Genomic DNA, 20,994 nt, shown 5'->3' on the forward strand with positions numbered 1-20,994 from the left:
TAGGCCTTTCTCCCAGGCTGGCAGACAAGTGACACCATCTATAGCCTAAAGCAGCCTTTAATTCTCACCCCAGGGGGCCGTGAGCTGGCAGATGAGGGTGTGTGACAAGTAATCTGATACTAATTGTTAAACCACTAAAGACTGAACGTGTTTTCTAAAAAAGTATCACAGGGAAATCAAAGCTGGGCACCCAGGAGCTCCAAGAAGGGCCCTTCCTCACTAACAGCAAAACCGTAACCCCAGTAACAGGGCTGAGGATCAGGGTGGAGGTGGCCAGGGTGCTGAGCGGGCAGCTCTGTCTAAGCCAGGCCCTGAGGTCGAGGGGAAGCCTTAAGGGCAGCTGTCTTCAGACCGTGTGGGTGCAGCCTTGGGGGTAATCCCTTGGGGTGCACGAAGAAAACAGGGCTTCTGTGTAAACTGATGTCATCGTTTGATACACATTTTATATAGTGTATTTGTACGTGGCATAACTTCCATTAGGAGAATATTGGTGTGGACTTCTCAGAGCAGGTGGCCGATCTGGATGTGGCCTGGATTCTCAGCACACACCCCTACCCTGGCGTTTTCCCCCAGGTGCTGAAGCTGCTCCATTGGCAGTGCCTTTGGGGCAGTCTCTCCTGTTCAGGTGGCACGTCTGGCCCTGGCTTCTCCCAGCCAGGCTCTGGAGGCAGCAGGGGTCTCTGGCCCTGTCTGGACGCCCCCTGCTGCCTCCCACCCCCCTCCAGGCTTTGGCCACACCTCTGCAAGGCTTTTTTTATTTTTTTTACATCTTTATTGGAGTATAATTACTTTACAATGGTGTGTTAGTTTCTGCTTTATAACAAAGTGAATCAGTTATACATATACATATGTTCCCATCTCTCTTCCCTCTTGCCTCTCCCTCCCTATCCCACCCCTCTAGGTGGTCACAAAGCACCGAGCTGATCTCCCTGTGCTATGCGGCTGCTTCCCACTAGCTATCTACCTTACGTTTGGTAGTGTATATATGTCCATGCCTCTCTCTCGCTTTGTCACAGCTTACCCTTCCCCCTCCCCATATCCTCAAGTCCATTCTCTAGTAGGTCTGTGTCTCTATTCCTGTCTTACCCCTAGGTTCTTCATGACACTTTTTTTTCTTAAATTCCATATATATGTGTTAGCATACGGTATTTGTCTCTCTCTTTCTGACTTACTTCACTCTGTATGACAGACTCTAGGTCCATCCACCTCACTACAAATAACTCAATTTCGTTTCTTTTTATGGCTGAGTAATATTCCATTGTATATATGTGCCACATCTTCTTTATCCATTCATCCGATGATGGACACTTAGGTTGTTTCCATCTCCGGGCTATTGTAAATAGAGCTGCAATGAACATTTTGGTACATGACTCTTTTGGAATTATGGTTTTCTCAGGGTATATGCCCAGTAGTGGGATTGCTGGGTCATATGGTAGTTCTATTTGTAGTTTTTTAAGGAACCTCCATACTGTTCTCCACAGTGGCTGTATCAATTTACATTCCCACCAGCAGTGCAAGAGGGTTCCCTTTTCTCCACACCCTCTCCAGCATTTATCGTTTCTAGATTTTGTGATGATGGCCATTCTGACTGGTGTGAGGTGATACCCCACTGTAGTTTTGATTTGCATTTCTCTGATGATTAGTGATGTTGAGCATTCTTTCATGTGTTTGTTGGCAATCTGTATATCTTCTTTAGAGAAATGTCTATTTAGGTTTTCTGCCCATTTTTGGATTGGGTTGTTTTTTTGTTATTGAGCTGCATGACCTGCTTATAAATGTTGGAGATTAATCCTTTGTCAGTTGCTTCATTTGCAAATATTTTCTCACATTCTGAGGGTTGTCTTTTGGTCTTGTTGATGGTTTCCTTTGCTGTGCAAAAGCTTTGAAGTTTCATTGGTCCCATTTGTTTATTTTTGTTTTTATTTCCATTTCTCTAGGAGGTGGGTCAAAAAGGATCTTGCTGTGATTTATGTCATAGTGTGTTCTGCCTATGTTTTCCTCTAAGAGTTTGATAGTGTCTGGCCTTAAATTTAGGTCTTTAGTTTCTCTAGGAGGTGGGTCAAAAAGGATCTTGCTGTGATTTATGTCATAGTGTGTTCTGCCTATGTTTTCCTCTAAGAGTTTGATAGTGTCTGGCCTTAAATTTAGGTCTTTAGTCCCCTCCCCAGGCACTCATCACAATCTCCTCAGTGGGCCCCTCCCTCCCACTGCCCTCCCCACCTGTGCGTCCCCGCCCCGGCCTTCATGACCTCTCAGGCCTCTGCCTCTTCTCCAGGGCTCCCTCCCTCAAGGCCTGTCCCATGGGTACCTGGTAGATAAATGAACACACTGGTTCACACAAACCTGCTTTCCCTTCATGGGCCTCTTTATTCAAGACCTTTATTTTGAATTGTCAAGCAACTTGCCCAGCCCCGCTGAGGCTTCCTAAAAGGAATGCTTCAAGTCAAAATGCATTTGTTGCCTTTGCCTTTCCTATTACCAAGGACTCACTACCACCATCTTTGGGCATCCCAATGTAAACCAACAGCATTTGCTTTTTCTTGTTTATTTTTTTTCTAACAGAATTCCAGAATAAAAATAGATCTCTATCATATATATATATATTTATACACATACATACACATATAGAGATCCTTTAGCCAGGCGGGATGAAGGATCTGGTGTCCTTACAGTGTCCCTTGGCCTGGCATGGGAAGGCTAGAGGCACAGGCTCTCCCTGGTGGCACCTGGGGGTGTGGAGTGCTGAGCCAGGGCTGGGAGGAGCGTGGGTTTCCAACAGCCTCTTGCCTCGCCTCCGAGGAACAGACCGGGCTCTGACGGGCCAGGGCAGCCCTCAGCTGACCCTTCCACACACCTTCAAGTGAGAGATACGCCACACGGGGCTTTAAAACTGAAACCCAAAGTGCAGATAAGAAAGGAGTTCCCCGATAGGCCTGTGGGGAGAGTTCCAAGAGTATCACGCAGCAGGGAAGACACCACCCACCAGCACCCCCAGGACCTCGGTAGAGATGGGTGTCACATACACAGAGGCCTGCACAACCAGGGAGGGGCTAGGCTCCGGCCCTTCCTTGGGTCTCTAATTACAGGCCCTGTTTGGCCCCAGGCAGGGGAAACCGAATGGCTAGGGCGGGGCTTGGGTCACCCAAGAGAGCCTGAGGTGAAAATGGGCTGTGGATGGTGTTAAGGGCAGTCCTAGAGATTGCCAGTCTCCACATTATAACCACTAGAGGGAGCTACACTGTACCCATTGCCCAGAAAGGTAAGGCTTGAAGGAATGAGGTGTTGATGCAAGGAAGGGCTGGGTCCAGCGGCCATGTTTGTATCCTAGGGGCTACAGCCCAGGGCCTGAGGAGGTGGCTGAGGCCCGTTTCTAGAGAGGTGGAGGTGGGCAGAAATGGAAGTTTAGTTAGGCCCAGAACTGAGTGCCCCTGGCCAGACACCAGAGGCCCCAGAGGCACTTGGCAACAGAGGGGAAGATTAAAGGCGGGCCCAAGCAAAGAGGGGCACGGCCAGGCACTGTCCACTAACTTAAACCTGGGAGAGGACCCAGAGGTCCGTCCTCTTCCTGCCTGCCAGCAGATTCTTCAAGCCATGACTGCCCTGGGCACGACCTGAGAGTGGGGTGTGAGGCCAGGGCCAGGGGGCTCCCCCAGGCACCGAGGCCTGCTGAGGGCAGGTGGTGAAGTACAGCTGTGAGGTTCCCCCACTAGCGCTCTTGGGGAACAAGTCCAGTCACCATGACTCTAAGTCACTGAGGGTTCAAGCAGACTGCCTCCCGAGGGGCCGAGGAAGGAACCCAGGAGAACCCTCTTGGCCCAGCCAAAGGGCAGCTCATCTTTGGCGTGGGGAGCAGAGAGCTGAGGTTCGAGACTAAAGCTTGTGCAAAGCCGGGAAATCCAGGGTCAGAGATATTGAAGGAGGGTGGCAGGTACAGTACAGGGGCTTTTAGACGGGGTGGGGGGGGGAGGGGTACCCAAGCCTCACAGACCCTTCCTGCGCATTTAGATGATGCGCAGATACACTGGGGAGCGTCCCCCGTGTTGATGTGGCCTCCCAGCTACTTCCTTGCTCACAAACTCCATGCAGTCTGAGTCCCAAGGAACAAGGGATTTGTTTTTGATGCAGACCTGGTCCACCCTGCTCCAGATGAGCAGCTCCCAGTCCCAGCTGGCCCTGGAGGGAAAGCGGGGGTGGCGGGGGGAGGCGAGGAGAATTAGGGCTGCAGCCTGCAGACACATTCCCTAGAGATGTATCGCCCTGAGGCCCCGTACCTCCCCTGACCCACGCTCCCTGCTGCCCGCCGGCCCGCTGGGCAGCTCCCTCCCTCCCCAAAGCTGCGAGGCCTCATCAGAGCTCTCTGGGGATGATGGAGAAGGGCAGCACTGGGCTGCTGGCCTCCAGTTCGAGGGCGGTGAGAAAGCAGTCGACGGCAGCCTCGCTCTGGCCCTGGGCCTGCAGCACCTCGCCCAGGCCCTGCCATGCCTCGTGGCAGGTGCTCTGCCTCTCCACGGCGTCCCGTAGCACCTTCTGGGCCAGGCTCTTATGGCCCAGCTGACTCAGCATCACACCCTGGGGAGCAAGCACAGGGTGGGGTGAGTGAGGCTGTCCTGGGGCAGGGGCATCCTGGCCATCGGGGTAAGGAGTGGAAGCAGCACAGCCACGAGCCAGAGAGGGCCCTGCGTCTCAGGCTCGGGTACTGTCAAGTGACCGTGCCCTTGACCCATGCAAATCCTCCCTGTGTCCGTCCCAGCCTTGCTTCCAGCCCGGCCTCCCGGGTCACCCACTGTGGCAGCTCTGATCCTCCTTGCCCCAGGATTTGGGCTTTAAGGTCAGCAGACCTGGCTTCGGGTCTCCCCATTACAGCTGAGGGATCCCGGGCAAGTCACCCCTCTCTGGCCCTCAGTTTTCTCATCTGTAAATGGGAAAGACCACTGTGTCCACCTCTAGGGTTGTTATGACGTTTACACGACAGTAGAGGCAAAGCACTTGAACCGTGCCTGATGTGTGTGAGCTCTCAGTCAACGGATCTGTTACCCCAAGGCCCCGGGCTGCACTGTGGCGCTGCCCTTCTCCCCAGGGACCTGTGAGACCAAGGAGTGTGCACTACAGGCCTGGGGAGGACCTCAAGCCTGTGGGTGAATGGACAGCTCCTGTGCCCGCATCGGTAGCCTGTCTTCCTGGGACCTAAAGCCCATCCCAGCCTGGCCAGGCGGGTGAGGGTCGCAGGAGGAGAGTCAGATGGCCGGGGAACCAGGGACAGATGCTGGGTGAAAGGAGGGCCTCTGGGAGGGGCCTGGGAAGCTTGGCCCTGTTGTTTGGAGAGACAGAGGAAGTGACAGGAATTGTCACCGAGTTGGGAAGTGAAACTGGCACCTTGTCCCCCCTACGTCCACCCACACTGGGAGGGGTGTGGGGAGGTGGGGGGGAAGGGCCAGGGTCCTCTTTCGACCTCCAGTCCCAGAAAGACTGCTTTGCACCCTCCCACTAATCTGTGTCCCAGCCCTCAAAGGTGCCACAGTATCGCAGCACGGGGTGGGGGGGGGGGCATCCTCTCATTCAGACATGAGGTAAAGCCCAAACAACAGCGACTTCCTGGACAGGGAATGGGGGTGGGGAGCTGCCTTCCGTGTGCCAGGAGCCCCCTCTCGGGTGCCCGCCCACTGACGGCCATGTACATTTTTAGCTGGAACATTTTCCTCCTCGCCGCACTCCCCAGAGTTAGGCCCTCCGTTGCTATGGAGACCCACTGGGGAAGAGGCACATGGCTGATTTCATGAAGTCTTCCGAGGGCTTGGAATACGACCAATTAGGCAAGAGTGAAAGATGGTGCTCAGGAAGCCCTAGGAAAAGCCTCCTTCCCTGAAGGCACTGGCTGGCGGTCTGGTGGCCAGGGGGAGGGAAAGGGGGGGGGAGCTCTTCAACCGAGGGGAAGCTGTCCCCAGGGGACCACAGGGATGGGGAGGAGGGCAGGGGAACCAGGGGCAGGGTAGAGCCTCAGGCAGGGCTCCTGGATCTGGCCAGATGGGTGCAGTGCTGACTCAGGGCTGTCCAGGACCAATGGGCAGTGTCCAGTCTGGCCAGCAGGGCTCCAGGCCAAGCTGCTCTGTCCACATGGCCTGGGAGCTGGACCCTGAGCAGCTCATGATGGAACAGGGCCCACGAGGAGGAGGGCAGGAAGGCGAGACAACAGGCCGCCAGACACCAAAATTAAGCACCAAAAATGGAAGGTTTGAGCCCTGTGAGTGCTGCCCATGGGGGAGCAACAGAGGACAGATGGGGAAGGCCAGCGGGGCCACCCAGGGCGGGGGCGGGGCCACAGTGGCTTTTACACACCAAGTTTTCTATATTGAGCTTCCATGTGAGATTTTTGTTTGAAAAGAGGGCTTTATAGCTAAAAACAAGCCTGAAAACCCCTGATCTCAAGAAGTGTTTAGGTGTTTGGGAAGGGGCCAGATGTGTCTGCAGGCTGAACAGGGTGTGTGTGTGTTGGTTTAGGAGGTTTGTGGCAGGCTCCTCTGTATGTTCTATGTAGAGGAAAACAGCCCAGGGCTACAGAGCCGGAAGACCTGGCCAGGTTGGAATCCCAGCTGTGCCACTGACAAGTGCCAAGACCATGGGGAAGTGGCCCATTTTCTCTGAGCTGCTGTTCCCTCGTCTGTAAACCAGGGGCTAGAACAGTCCTACCTCGTAGGCTATTGTGAGGGTTCTGCAAGGATGAATTTGAAATTATAGAGCAGGGTGCATGGTGGGCTGACAGCAAGTGGAAGTGTCCCCAGGAGGAACAGAGGGTCCTGGGTGGAGGGGCAGGGAGGGCAAAGAAGATCTGGAGGGCAAGGCTCCCTGTGAGGGAAGACTGTGTGGGCTGGCGTGGGGTTGGATCACATCCCCCCCACCCTGGGGTGCTGACCTCAGAGCCTGAAAGGAGACACCGGGGTCAGGCTGGGGTCTGGAGGCCCAGGGCCTGTAACAGGATCTGCTGCCACCTGCCCGAGACACCAGCCCGTTGGGTTCATGTTTGGTAGCAACTCAGAGCTGTTTGCTGCCTGACAACTGGGCAGGGCCCTGCCCCAGGAGGATGTGAGGTCTCACCTGCTCTCCCAAAGCCCGGCGCTGAGCCGAGGGCCTGCCGTCAGTCACCCCACCCCCAGCTGCCCCCCCGAGAACAGGTCTCCAGGGAGATGGTGGGAACACAGAACTGGTCTCAATTCCATCCAAATATCCCAGCTGACTCCTTCCCTCCCTGTGTCGAGAGAGGAGACCAGACCTGCTAAGTGACTCTCAGCTTCTGACACTTGACCTGGGAGATGCCATCGCGGTGCTGCCCACACAGGGATTAGAAAGAAGTGCGAGTCACTGATGGTGGTGGAGGACGGCGCCTATAACCGGCGCTCAGGGAGGGGCAGGGCTGTGGGGGAGTCCCCAGAAATTCCCGAGGTCGTCCATTCCTTCTTCCTTCCCTCCCTTCCTGGATCTCAGGAAGGGAGGGAGCATCTGGCCTCCTCTCATCTGACGGGCCCCTGCTCCTCGAGGAAGTCTGTCTTTCTTGCCTAAGGGCAGCACGTGCTGCCACACCAGCGCCTGGAGGGTGTGCTCCTCACTGTAGCTCTCGAACGCCACCCCTGACCCCACCCCCGTAGGCTGAGAGAGACAGGGTCCCCGGCTCCTGCCTGCTCCGTGATTTCCCACAGGACAGCAGCTCACAAGAGTTTGGGGGGATGGTGGTGGTCGCGGGTGCAAAGCCAGGCACACCGGAGGCCTTTATGCGTACTTAGTGACCTGCTTAGGGCCACAAAGGCAGGCACTCTGAGGGCCGCCTCCCTGGCTAGGGTCTGGTCTCCGGTTTGTGTGGAGACTCTGAAGGGACGCTCCCTGTTAGGAGCCCAGGTTCTCTGGGGAAGTACAGGTTGGGGTCAGAAGCCACAGCCTGGGATGGGGATGAAGGGGAGCGGGGGTCCTATCTGCCTTTTAGAGAATTACCACTGCACACCATCTCATCCGGTTGATTCAGTGCCTGACGCTGTACCCCAGAGGGGAGGGGCGGCAGGAAGGTCCTGCTGTGTGAGCCTTTTTCTTCTTTGGGGGGAGGGCGGCCCTGGGAAGCAGCCCTGACTGCTAGGCCAGCTGCAGGCCAGGCTGAGGGCTCCCTCCCCACCCCTCCCCTCAAGTATTTATAGAAGTTATTTTGGGAATTTTCTTTCTGAGCTCAAGGCACATTCCTGGGATTCTATAACAGCCTTTCCAGCTGGGAAGCCAGGAATCAGCTGGAGGCTGCTGGAGTCTCCCGGTCCCTGGAGCCCCCTGCTTGGGGACCATGGGGCTGCAGGAAGGAGCCCAGGGCAGGACCACCTCTGAGGCTGCCCCAAGGCTCCCTCCCTTCACCCACCCCAGGGGCGGGGATGGGAGGGGAGGGGGGCTGACACACCCTTCAGGGAGGCCCACATTCCAGCCGAGCTCACAACTCTCTCCGTGTGCACTCCCAGATCCTCCCAGGTGTGTCAGCCCCTACCTGTCCAACCACACTGGGAATGAGGAATCTGTCCCGGCTGAGAACCTAGCCCACACATCACCACATCCCTCCTGGAGCTGGGGCAGCTCCCGGCCCACAGGCTGGTCCTACCTCCTTGTTGTGGGGAAGGGTATGACTCCTAGACCCACTCGAGGCCTGATGAGCTCCCACCCAGAGCTCCCCTTGGCGCTCTCACAGGAAGAGGCCTCGGCCCAGAGAGCCCCCAGACTCACTCAGAGCCCAGCCTAGCTAGGGGGCTTCTGGGGCAGCAGAGGTGGCTGTGCTCTTCACATACCAGAACTCACGCCTGTCCCTTCCTCCTAGGGCCTCCACAGGTGACATGTCATGAACACCAGCGGGCCCCTCGGCTGGGGGTGGTGTCTGTCTGCAGAGGGCCGCAGCCAGGCTCAAGGACAAGCACCGCTTGGTCAGAGGGCGGGCACGGCCTGCGGGGGAGGGGGGTCTTGCCAGTCCCGCTTCTAGGCAGGGGGCTGGGCCTTTTCAGGTTGGTTTCAGGCTCTGGGCTGGCTGGGGGCTCTGCCCACCCTGGAGCACGGCCAGGCCCAAGGGGCCAGGTCAGGAGGCTGCAGCGAGGCCTCTGGACTCTGGATTCTAGAAGTGAACACCCTGTGATGGGCAGCGAGAGGGGGACCCCATGGCAGATGCTCCTCTCTAAGCAGGAGCCCAAGGGGTGTGCTGGCCTTCTGCACAAGGGGAAAGACCTGAACCCTGCTACACCCTCCAGACATGTCTTTCCGACCATTGATTCTGGGGTTAAATTAAGCCAACAGTGCTTAACCGTGGCTCTGAGCTGAGTCTGTGCCACTGCCAGAAAGCTTCCCGCCCACTTCCTCATCAGGGTTGCTGTGGACTTCAGGAGGCCACACACTGGCCTACGGTTTGCCTAAAGTCCTGGGTCAGAGGCAGGGGGACCTGCCTCTGCGAGCCCGGGGCGCGGGCTCAGGGGCAGTGCTGCGGCTGTGCCGTCATGGGCATGAGGCGGGCTGGGGGCGGCCGCTGGACACGGGAGGCCCAGGCTGAGGGGACACGCCCTCACACCTCCCACCCCTCCTCCCTTCTCCACTGCCCCATCAGGGAATGCAGGCCGCAGGCAGCACTGCAGAGGGACCAGGAAGAGAGCTCCCGATAAAACCTAGGAGGTCACATGGCCAAGAAGACATTCCTATTGAGCTTTCCTGCCCCACAGCAGCAGTATTCCTGCCCCACTGGAGCTGGGGAGACTCCGCTCACGAGCGCAGGCAAGACTTCCAGGTCCTCCCCTTGCCTCAGGCTGCCTGGACCCTCAGCCCTCTGCCATGGCTCAGGAAGCCCAACAAGGAAGAAGCCTAGAGCAGACGGGCTGTCCTGCATGCGGAGGCATGGGGCCCTGGAACCAGAGACCTTACTGCCCGCCTCATCCAGCGTCAGAGAACCTCCAGAAGGCCGGGTGCTGAGTTTCACTTCTCAGCCGCTCAGAACACCTTTCCTCCTTCAAGTCAGGAAGCAGCGGCCGAACCTGCCTAACAAGACTATGGGCCCGAGCGCAGGGCCTCCCCGAGCCTGGCCTTCCCTGCTCTTCCTCTCCAGCAGCCTCGGGGCCCAGCATGCCCCTTTAGCTGCAGAGCCTCACCTGACATATGCGACGGCAAGAGGGGGTCTCAAATCCCCCTCGTCCCTCAACGCAGACTCTAGCTCACTGGGCCGGCTGCTCTCGCTCTCAGCCAGGGGCAGCCTGGCCTCGCACTGTGCACAGTCTTGTCCCACCCGCAGGGCAGCTGGGGCTGATGTCCCAGGCCTCTGTGCCTGGGTCAGAGTCGCTGGGTGGACTCAGAGGACGGGGAGGCTTCGCTACAATGAGTGTCTGGGGCTCGGCTCTGGGCATCCCCTGCCCTCTGCAAACCAAGAGCATCTGAACCTGGCCTGGGAGCCACACTTTGAAATGAAAAAGTAAACGCTTTTGCACAGCAAAGGAAACCATGAGCAAAATGAAAAGACAACTTCACAGAATGGGAGAAAACATTTGCAAATGATGCGACCGACAGGGATTAATCTCCAGAATATACAAACAGCTCATGCAGCTCAACTGCAAAAACCACCCGGTCAAGAAGTGGGCAGAAGGTCTAAACGGACATTCCTCCAGAGAAGACACACAGATGGCCAAGAAGCACCTGAAACGACGCTCAACATCGCTAATCACAGAGAAATGCAAATCAAAACTACACTGAGGAATCACCTCACACCGGTCAGAAGGCCATCATCAAAAGATCTACAAACAATACATGCTGGAGAGGGTGTGGGGAAAGGGAACCCTCCTGCACTGCTGGTGGGAATGTAAATTCATACAGCCACTATGGAGGACAGTATGGAGGTTCCTTAAAAGACTAAAACCAGAAACTACCATATGCTCCAGCAATCCCACTCCTGGGCATATCTAGAGAAAACGATAATTTGAAAAGATACAGGCACCCCAATGTTCACTGCAGCACTATTTACAATAGCCAAGAGATGGAAGCGACCTAAGTGTCCACCAACAGAAAAATGGATAAAGAAGATGTGGTACATATATACAATGGACTATTTACTCAGCCATAAAAAAGAATGAAATAAGGCCATTTGCAGCAACATGGATGGACCTGGAGATGATCATACTAAGCAAAGTCAGTCAGGCAGAGAAAGACAAACATCATATGATACCACTTACACGTGCAATACCACCTATACATGCAATCTTAAAAAATGATACAGATGAATTTATTTACAAAACAGACTTAAAAAACCACAGGGAAATCTACTCAATATGCTGTAATAACCTAAATGGGAAAAGAATCTGAAAAAGAGTGGATATGTGTATATGTATAACTGAATCACTTTGCTGTACACCTGAAACTAACACAACATTGTAAATCAAACATACTCCAATATAAAAAATAATTAAATCAATAAAGGTAAAAGTAACCCTGTCTACTGGGCCATTAACTTACAGAATTCTTTAACCTGATCCTAACAAGAGCCCTAGGTGCTTGGCGTCACGAGTCCCATTTTACAGAGGAGGACACTGAGGTTCTGGGAGGTTGAAGAACTTGGCCAAGGTTAAATGGTGAGTACAGGCAAAGTGGAACTCAAGTCCAGCTCAGTCATACTCGAATGCTGTGCTCCAACCTCCAGACGTGATACTGGGGGCTTAAAAACCACCCCAGCCCCAGAGGCAACCCCAAAGGCAGCTCTGTTGGCACCACGGGCCACCCAGCAGCACAAGGAGATTTGGGCCAATGACCCTTGTCCCATGGCAGTGAGGTCAAGCAGCCCTGTCAAAGGTGGGGCTCAAACTCAGGCCACCTGGTCTTCCACGTGAATGGTGGCAAAAATACCCGGTGTTGACTTATCTTTTCACAGCTCTCGGCTCGTCCCCTAAAACTACCCCTTCAGGTCACAAGGGCCTGAATTATTATCCCCATTTGACAGAAGAGAAACTGAACCAGCAAGAGGAAGTAATCTCCAAGTGCCCCCCTAACCTGAAGGCCGGCAGGGCTGACTGCGTGTCTCAGACCTCTCCCGTCTGGTCCTACCCTCCAGGACTGGGGACAGGACCAGTCAGGGAAGGGTGGGTGGAGTTCACCTCTTTGACCTTAGAGAGCAGAGCCTTCCAGGTTAGATTCCTGGAGCACCTGCAAAAGGCCCAACCCAGAACCTCAGGTTTGGGTGGGGCAGAGCCCTGGTTCTCGCTGACTCAGGCCCGGCCTTGGGGAGGGAGAGCGATGGTGGGAGGGAGCTTCTGCGGGACTTAAGTCGTGAAGTGGCACACCCCAGCCTGGAGAGAGGGAGGCAAGGAGCTCTGGGGCAAACTGGGGGTGGCCGCATGCCATGGCCGTGCCCCAAGTCCACTTAAAGACAACCATGCTGGGAGCCAGAGGGAACGAATGCAGGGGAATAATTCATCACCAGCTCTCATCAGGGGGCAACAGATGACAGAAACACTGTCTTCCTGTCTTTCCAGGGGCATCTGGAGAGAGGATAGGCCGGGTCACGCAGCCAGGATTGCTTCAGAAATCACATCTCTGGGAATTACATGACAGGAGCCAAAGCTCATGCAGGGCTGTCTCCCCCTACTGCTGGGGTGTCCGACGTGGAAAGGGTTCTGGGGAGAGGGGGCAGCAGGAGCTAAAGCTCTGTCCCAAGAAGAAAGCATGACCAGGGGCAGAGGCCAGTGAAGAGCAACGAAGCCTGCCCAGAGAGGGGCCAGGAAACCACTACCCCCCAGGATCTGTCCCTGGGAGAGGAGGGCGGGACGCCAACCACCACAAACACAGATGGCAGGGACGCAGCCACACCTGCCCACTCCTGGCTGAGGCTTTCAAGCTACCACCTGCAGTGAGACAGTCTGCACCAAACATCCACAGTCCCGGCTCAGGCAAGTGGAGGGTAGAGAGTGAGGCAGCGTGTGGCCAGGGCTGGGGACCCTCCTGCCATTAAGGTCAGGTGACCTACCTCAAAGGAGAGGGTGGAGAGTGAGGCAGCCTGTGGCCAGGGCTAGGGACCCTCCTGCCATTAAGGTCAGGTGACCTACCTCAAAGGAGAGGGTGGAGAGAGTGAGGCAGCCTGTGGCCAGGGCTGGGGACCCTCCTGCCATTAAGGTCAGGTGACCTACCTCCAAGGAGCCCCCTCTTGGGAGGGTTCTCAGGGAGTTGATGACTCCATCAGCCACTCCTGGGCTCCTTGCCTTCCCTAAGCATCTCTGTTCCTTTGGACGTCCCCTCTCGGCCAAGCCCATGGAGCCTTCTCTGAAAAACAGCGTCACCCGAGGGACAACTCCTCTGCTGATCTTGGGAAGGACCCTGCTTCCTTTCTCAGGTTTCCTCAGGGACAGGCAGGTAAAGTTCAGGTTTCCCCTTCTTAACTAGATTCTCTGCCAGTAAATTAAGTTCTGAGCAGCCAGGCTGAGTGAGTGGGGTTTCCGGCTACCTAGAGGGGAGGCTGAGACAGAGCTGGCAGAGACTGTCGGGACCTGCTCCTGGGATTTCACTGGGAATTTCCATTGGCAGAGAGCATGTCTTTCTCTTTCCACACCTGGCAGTCTCCCAAAGCCACCTGGCCATCCCTGAGCCTGGTGGAGGTGGCAGCCTGCAGGATCGGGGCTTGACGGCACAGACTCCTCAGGGACGCTGCTGTGCGCGCGGCGGGAACTCTTTGCTGACACAGCACTGCCAAAGACGTGTCTCTTTCCTGCCTGATCTGGGTGGAAAAGCCTGAGCTGAGCCCAGGGTGGAGCTGGAACCATGGAAACGTCCCCATCACATCCAGGGCCGGGAGGGCAGAAGGACAGGAAGAGCAGAGAATATGCTTCTGGGCCGAAGTTCATGTTCTTGGAAGCCTGAACCCTGGCTCCTGGAAACAACAACTCTCCCCTCCTAGAGGCTTTCTCCAGCCTGTCTCCAGATCTCCTGTCCCATGTACAAAGCCCGGGAGAGGCCACAAGGCCGGCCCCCTGGTGTTGGACCATCCTGCCCAAGAACTGCAGGGCAGAACCGGGCACCCACACAGCTCACTGAGTGCATCTCTGCCCTCCTCTCTCCGGAACTCAGAGCGTGGGACTCAGCCACTATATCAGAGGGCTCACTGAGGAGCCCAGAGCTCTTCCAGACCAGGCTATGGGTGGCCGTGCTCTCAGGGGAGGGCTGTGTCTCCTTCCCCTCGTGCCTAGCAGAGGCCGATGTCCTCCAAGAGCCACAGTGGCAATAGCAAGGCCAGGACGTCCTCCCTGGGAACCTGCCTTGGCAACGACTCCAGTGGGGGTGTGTTACCAGTTCCCCTCCATATTCCTTTTTCTGGATAGTTCTCCAAGGATGCAGCAGCCTCACGCTGAGACGACTGCTGTGTCTCTCTTATGCGCTACTATTTTTAGATTTGTGAATCTAAGGGATTCACATCAAATCTAAGGGATTTGTGAATCCCTTACATAAGTGCCAAGCTGACTTAGACCGATGGGGAGTGACTCCCATCATGCAGTACACCATGCTGAAAAAGATCCCAAGATCCCATCTGTGCTCAGTGGGAAAAAAATGCTGTGACCGATAAGCGACGTCTGTCCCGGGCGAGGGACTGGACGGTGTGGCGGTGGCATGTTCTGTCTTTTCTGATATAGCACTGCAGACTTTCAGAAGCACTCTCACATGCGTCACCTCATTTGATTAGAACGACACTGGTCTAGTAACGATGAAGCTCGTTATTCATTTATAAAAGGAGACATCAGGAGCATGGAAGTTAAGTGTGTCTTTTCCTAAATCACCCAAGTGAATTAGGGCCAGAGCCGGGATTAGATTCCAGATGTCCTGAGTCTGAGGACTGTACGGGGAAGACACTTAGCTCAGGGAACACTGGAGTCCAACAAGCCAAAGTGTTCGCATGTCTTTGGGAAAACAGTGCTTAGTAAGTCTTCCCCAGGCTTGAAATTTGCTATTCTTTATGCATATGTGTGGGATGCTGGCAGGAACACAGAGTGTGGAAAGGGGATGGGCTGCCCACGCTGGAGCCGACTGCCCCTCTGGTTGCTTGTAACTTAACAGTGGGCAGTCCCTTCTCCGATTATATCAAATCAGCAAGGCACCCCAGGAAGAGAAAAGGGACCTTTTCAGAAACATCTGCAGGGAGCCACTCCGGACAACTTATTCAGTTACCATGGAAACCCACCCTTGCAAACTGCTTCAGTTTTAGGAAAATAGCTACAAACAATAATAAGCATAAATGAAAAATGGTACATGTTGCTTCAAAATTGTACTTGTTATTGGATTTGGTCGGGTTTTCGAGACCGAGACGGCAGGCTCATATACACGAGCACAGGGAAAGGCAGCCGTCTGCCTGCCTGCAGGCCTAACGACAGAGCCCACATCCCCCCTCCCAGATCCCTAATCAAGTTTCTGGATGTGACCTCCGGGGAGGCATTTATCAGAGGAGCTAATATCTGAATTGTGGGAGGAAGGAGGATGTGCCTTGCAAAAAACAAACATTTGCTGAGCCGACGGGAAGGCAACACGGCGTCATGTGGAGGGAACCTAGACCAGGCCAAGCTGTTGCTACGTGGGCCTGAGCTAGAAATCCTTTAAGAGATCAGGCTGAGATGGGAATCTCCGTACTGGTCTGTTTTCAAGGACTCTCAGGGTTAGCAAGGACCTTATGAAGATGACCTGGTCCAGCTCCTCCCACATGTGACATTTACATTCTCTGGGCAACATCCTCACCAGTTGATTCATGAGTCTGTGCTTGGACTATGCCAAGAGTTAAGTCGTTTTTCCTGACACTGAGCTGACATCTAACTCCTCGTAGCTTCTACTCACGAACAAAGCGACCCCTTTTGTCAATGATAATCCTTCAGCCACCTGGAGCCATGCTCCTGATGCTTCTGTGTTCTCCATGGGGCAGACATCAGTGACACCCTCACGGCCATTCTCCTCAGAGAGCTCTCAAAGTGAGACGTCTGAGGTGGAACCCAGACCCTGGGACTGGGAAAGACTGTGTTGCTGCGGGCTCCTAAATTATACTTCAGAAATCACTGTGCATATGCAGGCCTGTACACTTTCAATCACGACATTTATCCTGATACCTGCTCTCTGAAAGCAGATAAGGAAGGCGAGGAAAAACAGTCTTCCTTAGGGTATGCTATGCCACCTGTTAGATGTTTCCTGGACCAGAGAATCCCCATTGCACAGGTGAGTAAAACTGAGGTTCCAAGAAGGGGCTGACTTGCCCGTGATCACCCAGGAAGAGAATGGCAAGGCCAGGACAAAAGCACCAGCATCCTGCTCCCAGCCTCTGAACCTTCCCACAGGAGAGTCACCGAGCCCTGGGCACCCAAGTCCTGGGCTCCGTGCCCTAGGATTAGGGGTTGCCGGCCCCTCTTAGCACCCCGAGGCCATTCTCAATGTGTGCTTGATTGAGTCAGGCCTGACATGACAGCCCACCCCAAAACATCGCCTGAATCCCACAAGGAGGCATGGAGCTCCTCTCAAAAGGGCAAGGCAGCCCCGTGATCAGGGAGGGCCTGGGGACCCCCGAAAAAACGCATTTTGGTATCTGCCTAGAGTCTCCAGGGCAGGGACCTGATGAGTAACAGTGAAAACCTCTGGGGCTAGATCGCCTGACAGAAACACAGCAAAAGGGAGTCACCAAGAATCAACCAATTCTCCTCATCCCCTTAGGCAGGCTCTGATTGAAGGGGGACGGCCTGTCTCTACAAGAACAGAGAACAGTCTCTGTTCTCCCAGCAGAGCAGGAAGGACAGCAGGGAACAGTGGCAGAAAGGCGCTGCAGGCAGTGGAGGCTGCGGGGTAGGGAGGGGGCCCCGAGGCCTCCGGAGCGGGTGTGGGGCTGACTCACCAGGCTATGCATGATGCGCACGCCGTCGGGGTTCACCGTGAGCGCCTCCTTGTACAGCTGCTTGGCCTCCTCCAGGCTGCCCTTCATCTCGGCCAGCCGGCCCCGCATGTAGAGCACCGAGTGTGATGTGGGGAAGAGGCCCGCGGCCTCCTGGATGCAGAAGCCTGCTTCCTTGAGGTGCTGCTGCTCCATGAACAGCTCGGCTGTGAAACGAGACGGGCAGGTGAGGCGGTGGGAAAAGTCAGAGGCAGCGGCCCCCTCCCGCATCCGACCATCAGCCCCCGGAGTTTAGGAACTGGTCTTGGGTGATGGAAACCACCCCACCGAGACCCAGCATGGGACTGGCTCGCTCTGGGGTGCGGCGGTAGCACAGGCCGTGGTTTCTGAGCGCTCACTCTGTGTCAAGTTCATGCTCTGTGCTACACGCGGTCCGACTCCACCAACACCCACAAAACCCTATGTGAACAACGCACTTCTATTACCCACTTCAGGGAGGAGGATACGGGCACAGAGAAGGTGAGGAACTCGCGTAAGGCCACAGGGAGAGTAAGCAGTGGAGCCAGGGTTTGCAGGGGGCTGTCTGACTTCAGAGCCTGGCAGTGGGGGCACGAGTGGGATCCCCTGCAGCTAAGCATTTGCTCGGGGGACTCTTCTGTCCCGTCACTTCACCTATTCATCACGTATCTGGGAACAGGGGGCGGGAGGCAGATGAGGTCGCTTTCCAAGGAGGGCTGCTGACTAAAGAGCTAATCCACCTGCGTGGTCAGGACGAGGACAGCCAAGTGATGCTACCACGGAGGGGTGGGAGGAAGGAGGCCCAGGGAGCGCCCGTGGAGGGCAGGGGTGGGGCTCCCGCTGAGGAGCTACAAACCCGCCTGCACTTACTGAGAGCTGACCGTGGGCCAAGCAAGCATCTCCTCTCATTTAATCCTCAGGAGTCTGGGAGGGAGACTCTCCCGTGCCCCAGGCTGAGGGGGGGGGGCCTCACCCCAGTCCCTCGGTTGGAAGGGGCAGCTCCTGGCCTCCCTCCAAACTTGGGACTTTCTGTCGCATGGAGAGGAATCAGGGATGCACACGCCCTTCAACCAACAGGTGGGGAAGATCCGCCCCACAACCAGTTTGCCTTCTTCCCCCAGATCAGTAGAAAATAGGGCAGTTTCTCCAATTGCGGGCCCACCCACACAGACGCGCATTTCAAACCCACGCTGCACAGGTACACACCTACTGGAGGCACCCTCAGAAGCGCGGAGCACCGGAGGTGCCTCGCAGCCCACTCAGCCTTCGTCTCGTGGCAGCGCGGGCCCGGCTGCCCCGCACAGATGGGAGGGAGCACAGAAGGGCAAGCAGAGCCTGGCTGGGGGCTTTGCCAAGAGCTGTTCCCAGCACAGGCCGAGAGCTGAGGTTACACGAGTTCAGATTAGGTCCAGGGGCTGGGGGCGGATAACAGACTCCCCAAAGAAAGCTCCCAGAAAAGGTGGAAGACCTGGGCCCAGGCAGCCCGTCTTCTGGTTCCAACAAGAAGCAGGAAGGAGGCCTAAGGCCTTGACTGTAGCACACAGCACAGGGGGCACTCAGCATGAATGTGGCCTAAGGTCCACTGTAATCAAAGTAGCTTGAATGCTGCAGAAGGCATTCTGAGCAGGGTACTCTTTCTCTTTTCTGGAGTAGAGAATTTGGGAGAATCAGAGAATTAATTAAACTCAGAGGAGCCAGGTTCCCATGATAAGGTGCGAGAGAAGCACAGGCTCTTGTCCTCAGAGACGGCCTGAACTGGAGATTCCCACGGTGAAAAGCTTGGAAGGCCAGGCCAGGAGGGGTGGGCTTTGAACCTGGGGCCCGGCAGGGAGGGCTGGCTATCTCGGCCTCGCTCTCCTCTGCTCTGCTGTTGTGTTCCCTTCCGGAGCTGCCGCCTGGGGCTCTCCGCCGGCTGCCTTCATACGTGGGTCCGATGTCCAGCTGCTGAGGACTGACCGTGTGCCTGGCCCTCCCATGAGGAGGAGGGGAAAGCAGAGCAGCTGAGCCACCAAGCCACTGGAGTGACCGAGGGCAGCGGAGTGACAAGTGCCATCGCTGAGTGTTCTGGGCGCTCGGACGGGGTCAGGCTAGCTGTGCTGGTGTGGTCAGGGAAGTCTTCTTGGTGGAGGCGGCATCTGAGCCAGGGCCTGAAGGCACAGGGACACTTGGACTGGCAGAGAGGAGAAGGGAGGCTGTGCTGACGTGGAGGGCTGGGACCCCCTGCGGCAGGACTTCTCAGGGTCACAGAGGAGAAGGGAGAAGCAGAAGGAAGTGTGTGGTGTGAGTGCTGGGCGTGGGGAGGCCTGTCCTGCACCAGCCCCTGGGGCTGCTTCCTCCATCGCCAGGAGCTGAGCTCAGAGGCCAGCTCGCCACTCCCTTGGACCTTGTCCCAGCTGACCCTCCCCAGGCCTGGCCCACCTGCCCACCTGGTCCTGGCCCGCCTCATTAAGCTGTTTACAACTTGCTGCCCTGTCTCCTGAGCCCCATCTCTGGAGGCTGGCCCCGGTCACTCCCTTGGGAACTCTTCACAGTGCCTTCACATCAACAGATTTCAATTATAGGGACCTCCACCTTCTTTCTTCCTCGGGGCCCTGGGCCTTGTCCTGGGCCCACACCAGAGAACATACCCTGAAAAATAGGTAGGACTGCTTTGCTCCGATGAACATTACCAGTTAGGCAGGGAACCAGACGACACGGAACAGAGCCAGAGAAGTGAGGGCTCCTGGCCGCTTTATGGATAGCCTGGCAGGCCCAGCCTCCAGGGCGGGGTCCCTGACCTACACACAGGCCCACAGGTCTGGGGGCTGCAATGCACCCCTTTTTCCTAGCCTCAGCGTCCCTGGGCAGTTGGTGCTCCCCAGACAGCCGGCCTCGGCTGCAGCAGGAGCCGCGTGGCACGGTGCCCACCCACTGCCCGATCCTCTACGTCCCAGTCCTGGCTGCCAGGGCCCCGAGGTGCCCACACCCATCCCGGCCTCCCCTGGCCAGGGCTGGATGAGCAACCACTGTTACTGGGTTTCCCTTGAATTCTCATAGTCGAGGTCACCCCTCCAGCAAACAGGGGCCCTGCTGCCCGCTCCATGTCAGAGGCCCCTCTCTGATCCCCTTGGTTCCTTCTCTCTCCCCCTCCCTTCCGATTTTCACTTCTCTCGTCTCCCTCTCTGCCCGCTCCTGACCTCCTCTCCTGTCTGTCTGTCTGTCTCGGCTTTTCTTCTTCCTTCCATCCTCTCCACCCACCCTCCTCTGTGCTTTCTCTCAGCAGGCCCCAAATGGAAAACATCTGTTCCCTGGAGCTTTGCAACAGTCCCTTTTATGATGTTTTTCTGAGGCATCCTGATCTAACCCTGCACCCAGCGCTGGCTGCAGTCTTCCTGCCCGTCTTGCCAGTGCCGAGCCCTCTTTGCAGGAAGGAAGGCCTCGCTCGCTGCTGCTGAGCTGAGAAGCAGGGTGAGGGAGGGCCCAGGGCCCCGCTTAAGGCCTGTAGGGGCCTCGCCAGGGGAGATGCGCTTCCTAGAGGCCCTCCGTGAGGCCCCAGAAAGGAAGGGGGACCACCGGAGCTAAAAGGGCAGGGGCCCCCAGGGCAGGAGAGAAGGTTAGACCCTAAAAAGAATACACCTTGAGCCCCAGGAGGGGTCCCCCAAACTGTCCCCTAAAGGAAATAAGCAGTTCCCCATGGAGCAAACCCTCAGGACATATGGATGCCCAGAAAAAAGGAGAAGGAAGGGTGGGGGAGGAGGAATGAGAGAGAAGAGCAGGGGCCCGGAAGGGAGAAAGGCCGGGAGAGTAACACAGAGAATGCAAAGGTCTGAAGGGATTTTTCGGGTTGGTCTGAGACCCTCCATCCCTGGGATGCAGCGAGGGGCACCGTTTTCCTCAGGCCACACAGATGTCAGGGCTGCACAGGCCTGGGCTCCCGGCTTCCTGCCCCGGGAGCGCTCTCCTCACGGACTCAGGAGGAGGGGCTGACGGGCAGAGAGGAGGAAAGAAGGGCAGGCAGGAGCAAAGGAAAAGAGGCCATGGGAAGCGGGCACAGAAGGCCGGAGGGAGAAGGGCAGGGAGCTGGGAAAGAATGGAGCGTGGAGGAAGATAAGGGAAGAATGAGGAGG

General features: G+C 56.3%; 1 protein-coding gene across 6 annotated transcripts in view; it reads right to left on the minus strand.

The window, feature by feature from the left end:
* Positions 1-2,343: 2,343 nt before the first annotated feature.
* TTC7A (tetratricopeptide repeat domain 7A) overlaps positions 2,344-20,994 on the minus strand; it is a 125,686-nt gene continuing 107,035 nt past the window's right edge. For all 6 annotated transcript variants that reach the window (XM_033838582.2, XM_033838581.2, XM_073791382.1 and 3 more), the window contains 2 exons: positions 16,874-17,076; positions 2,344-4,569 (listed from right to left, as the gene is read on the minus strand). In XM_033838582.2, coding sequence (XP_033694473.1) covers positions 4,348-4,569; positions 16,874-17,076 — 425 coding nt within the window. In that variant the 3' untranslated portion in view covers positions 2,344-4,347. The remainder of the gene's footprint in view (positions 4,570-16,873; positions 17,077-20,994) is intronic.

Source organism: Tursiops truncatus, chromosome 14 (genome assembly GCF_011762595.2).
Source record: "Tursiops truncatus isolate mTurTru1 chromosome 14, mTurTru1.mat.Y, whole genome shotgun sequence".
Taxonomy (NCBI): domain Eukaryota; kingdom Metazoa; phylum Chordata; class Mammalia; order Artiodactyla; family Delphinidae; genus Tursiops; species Tursiops truncatus.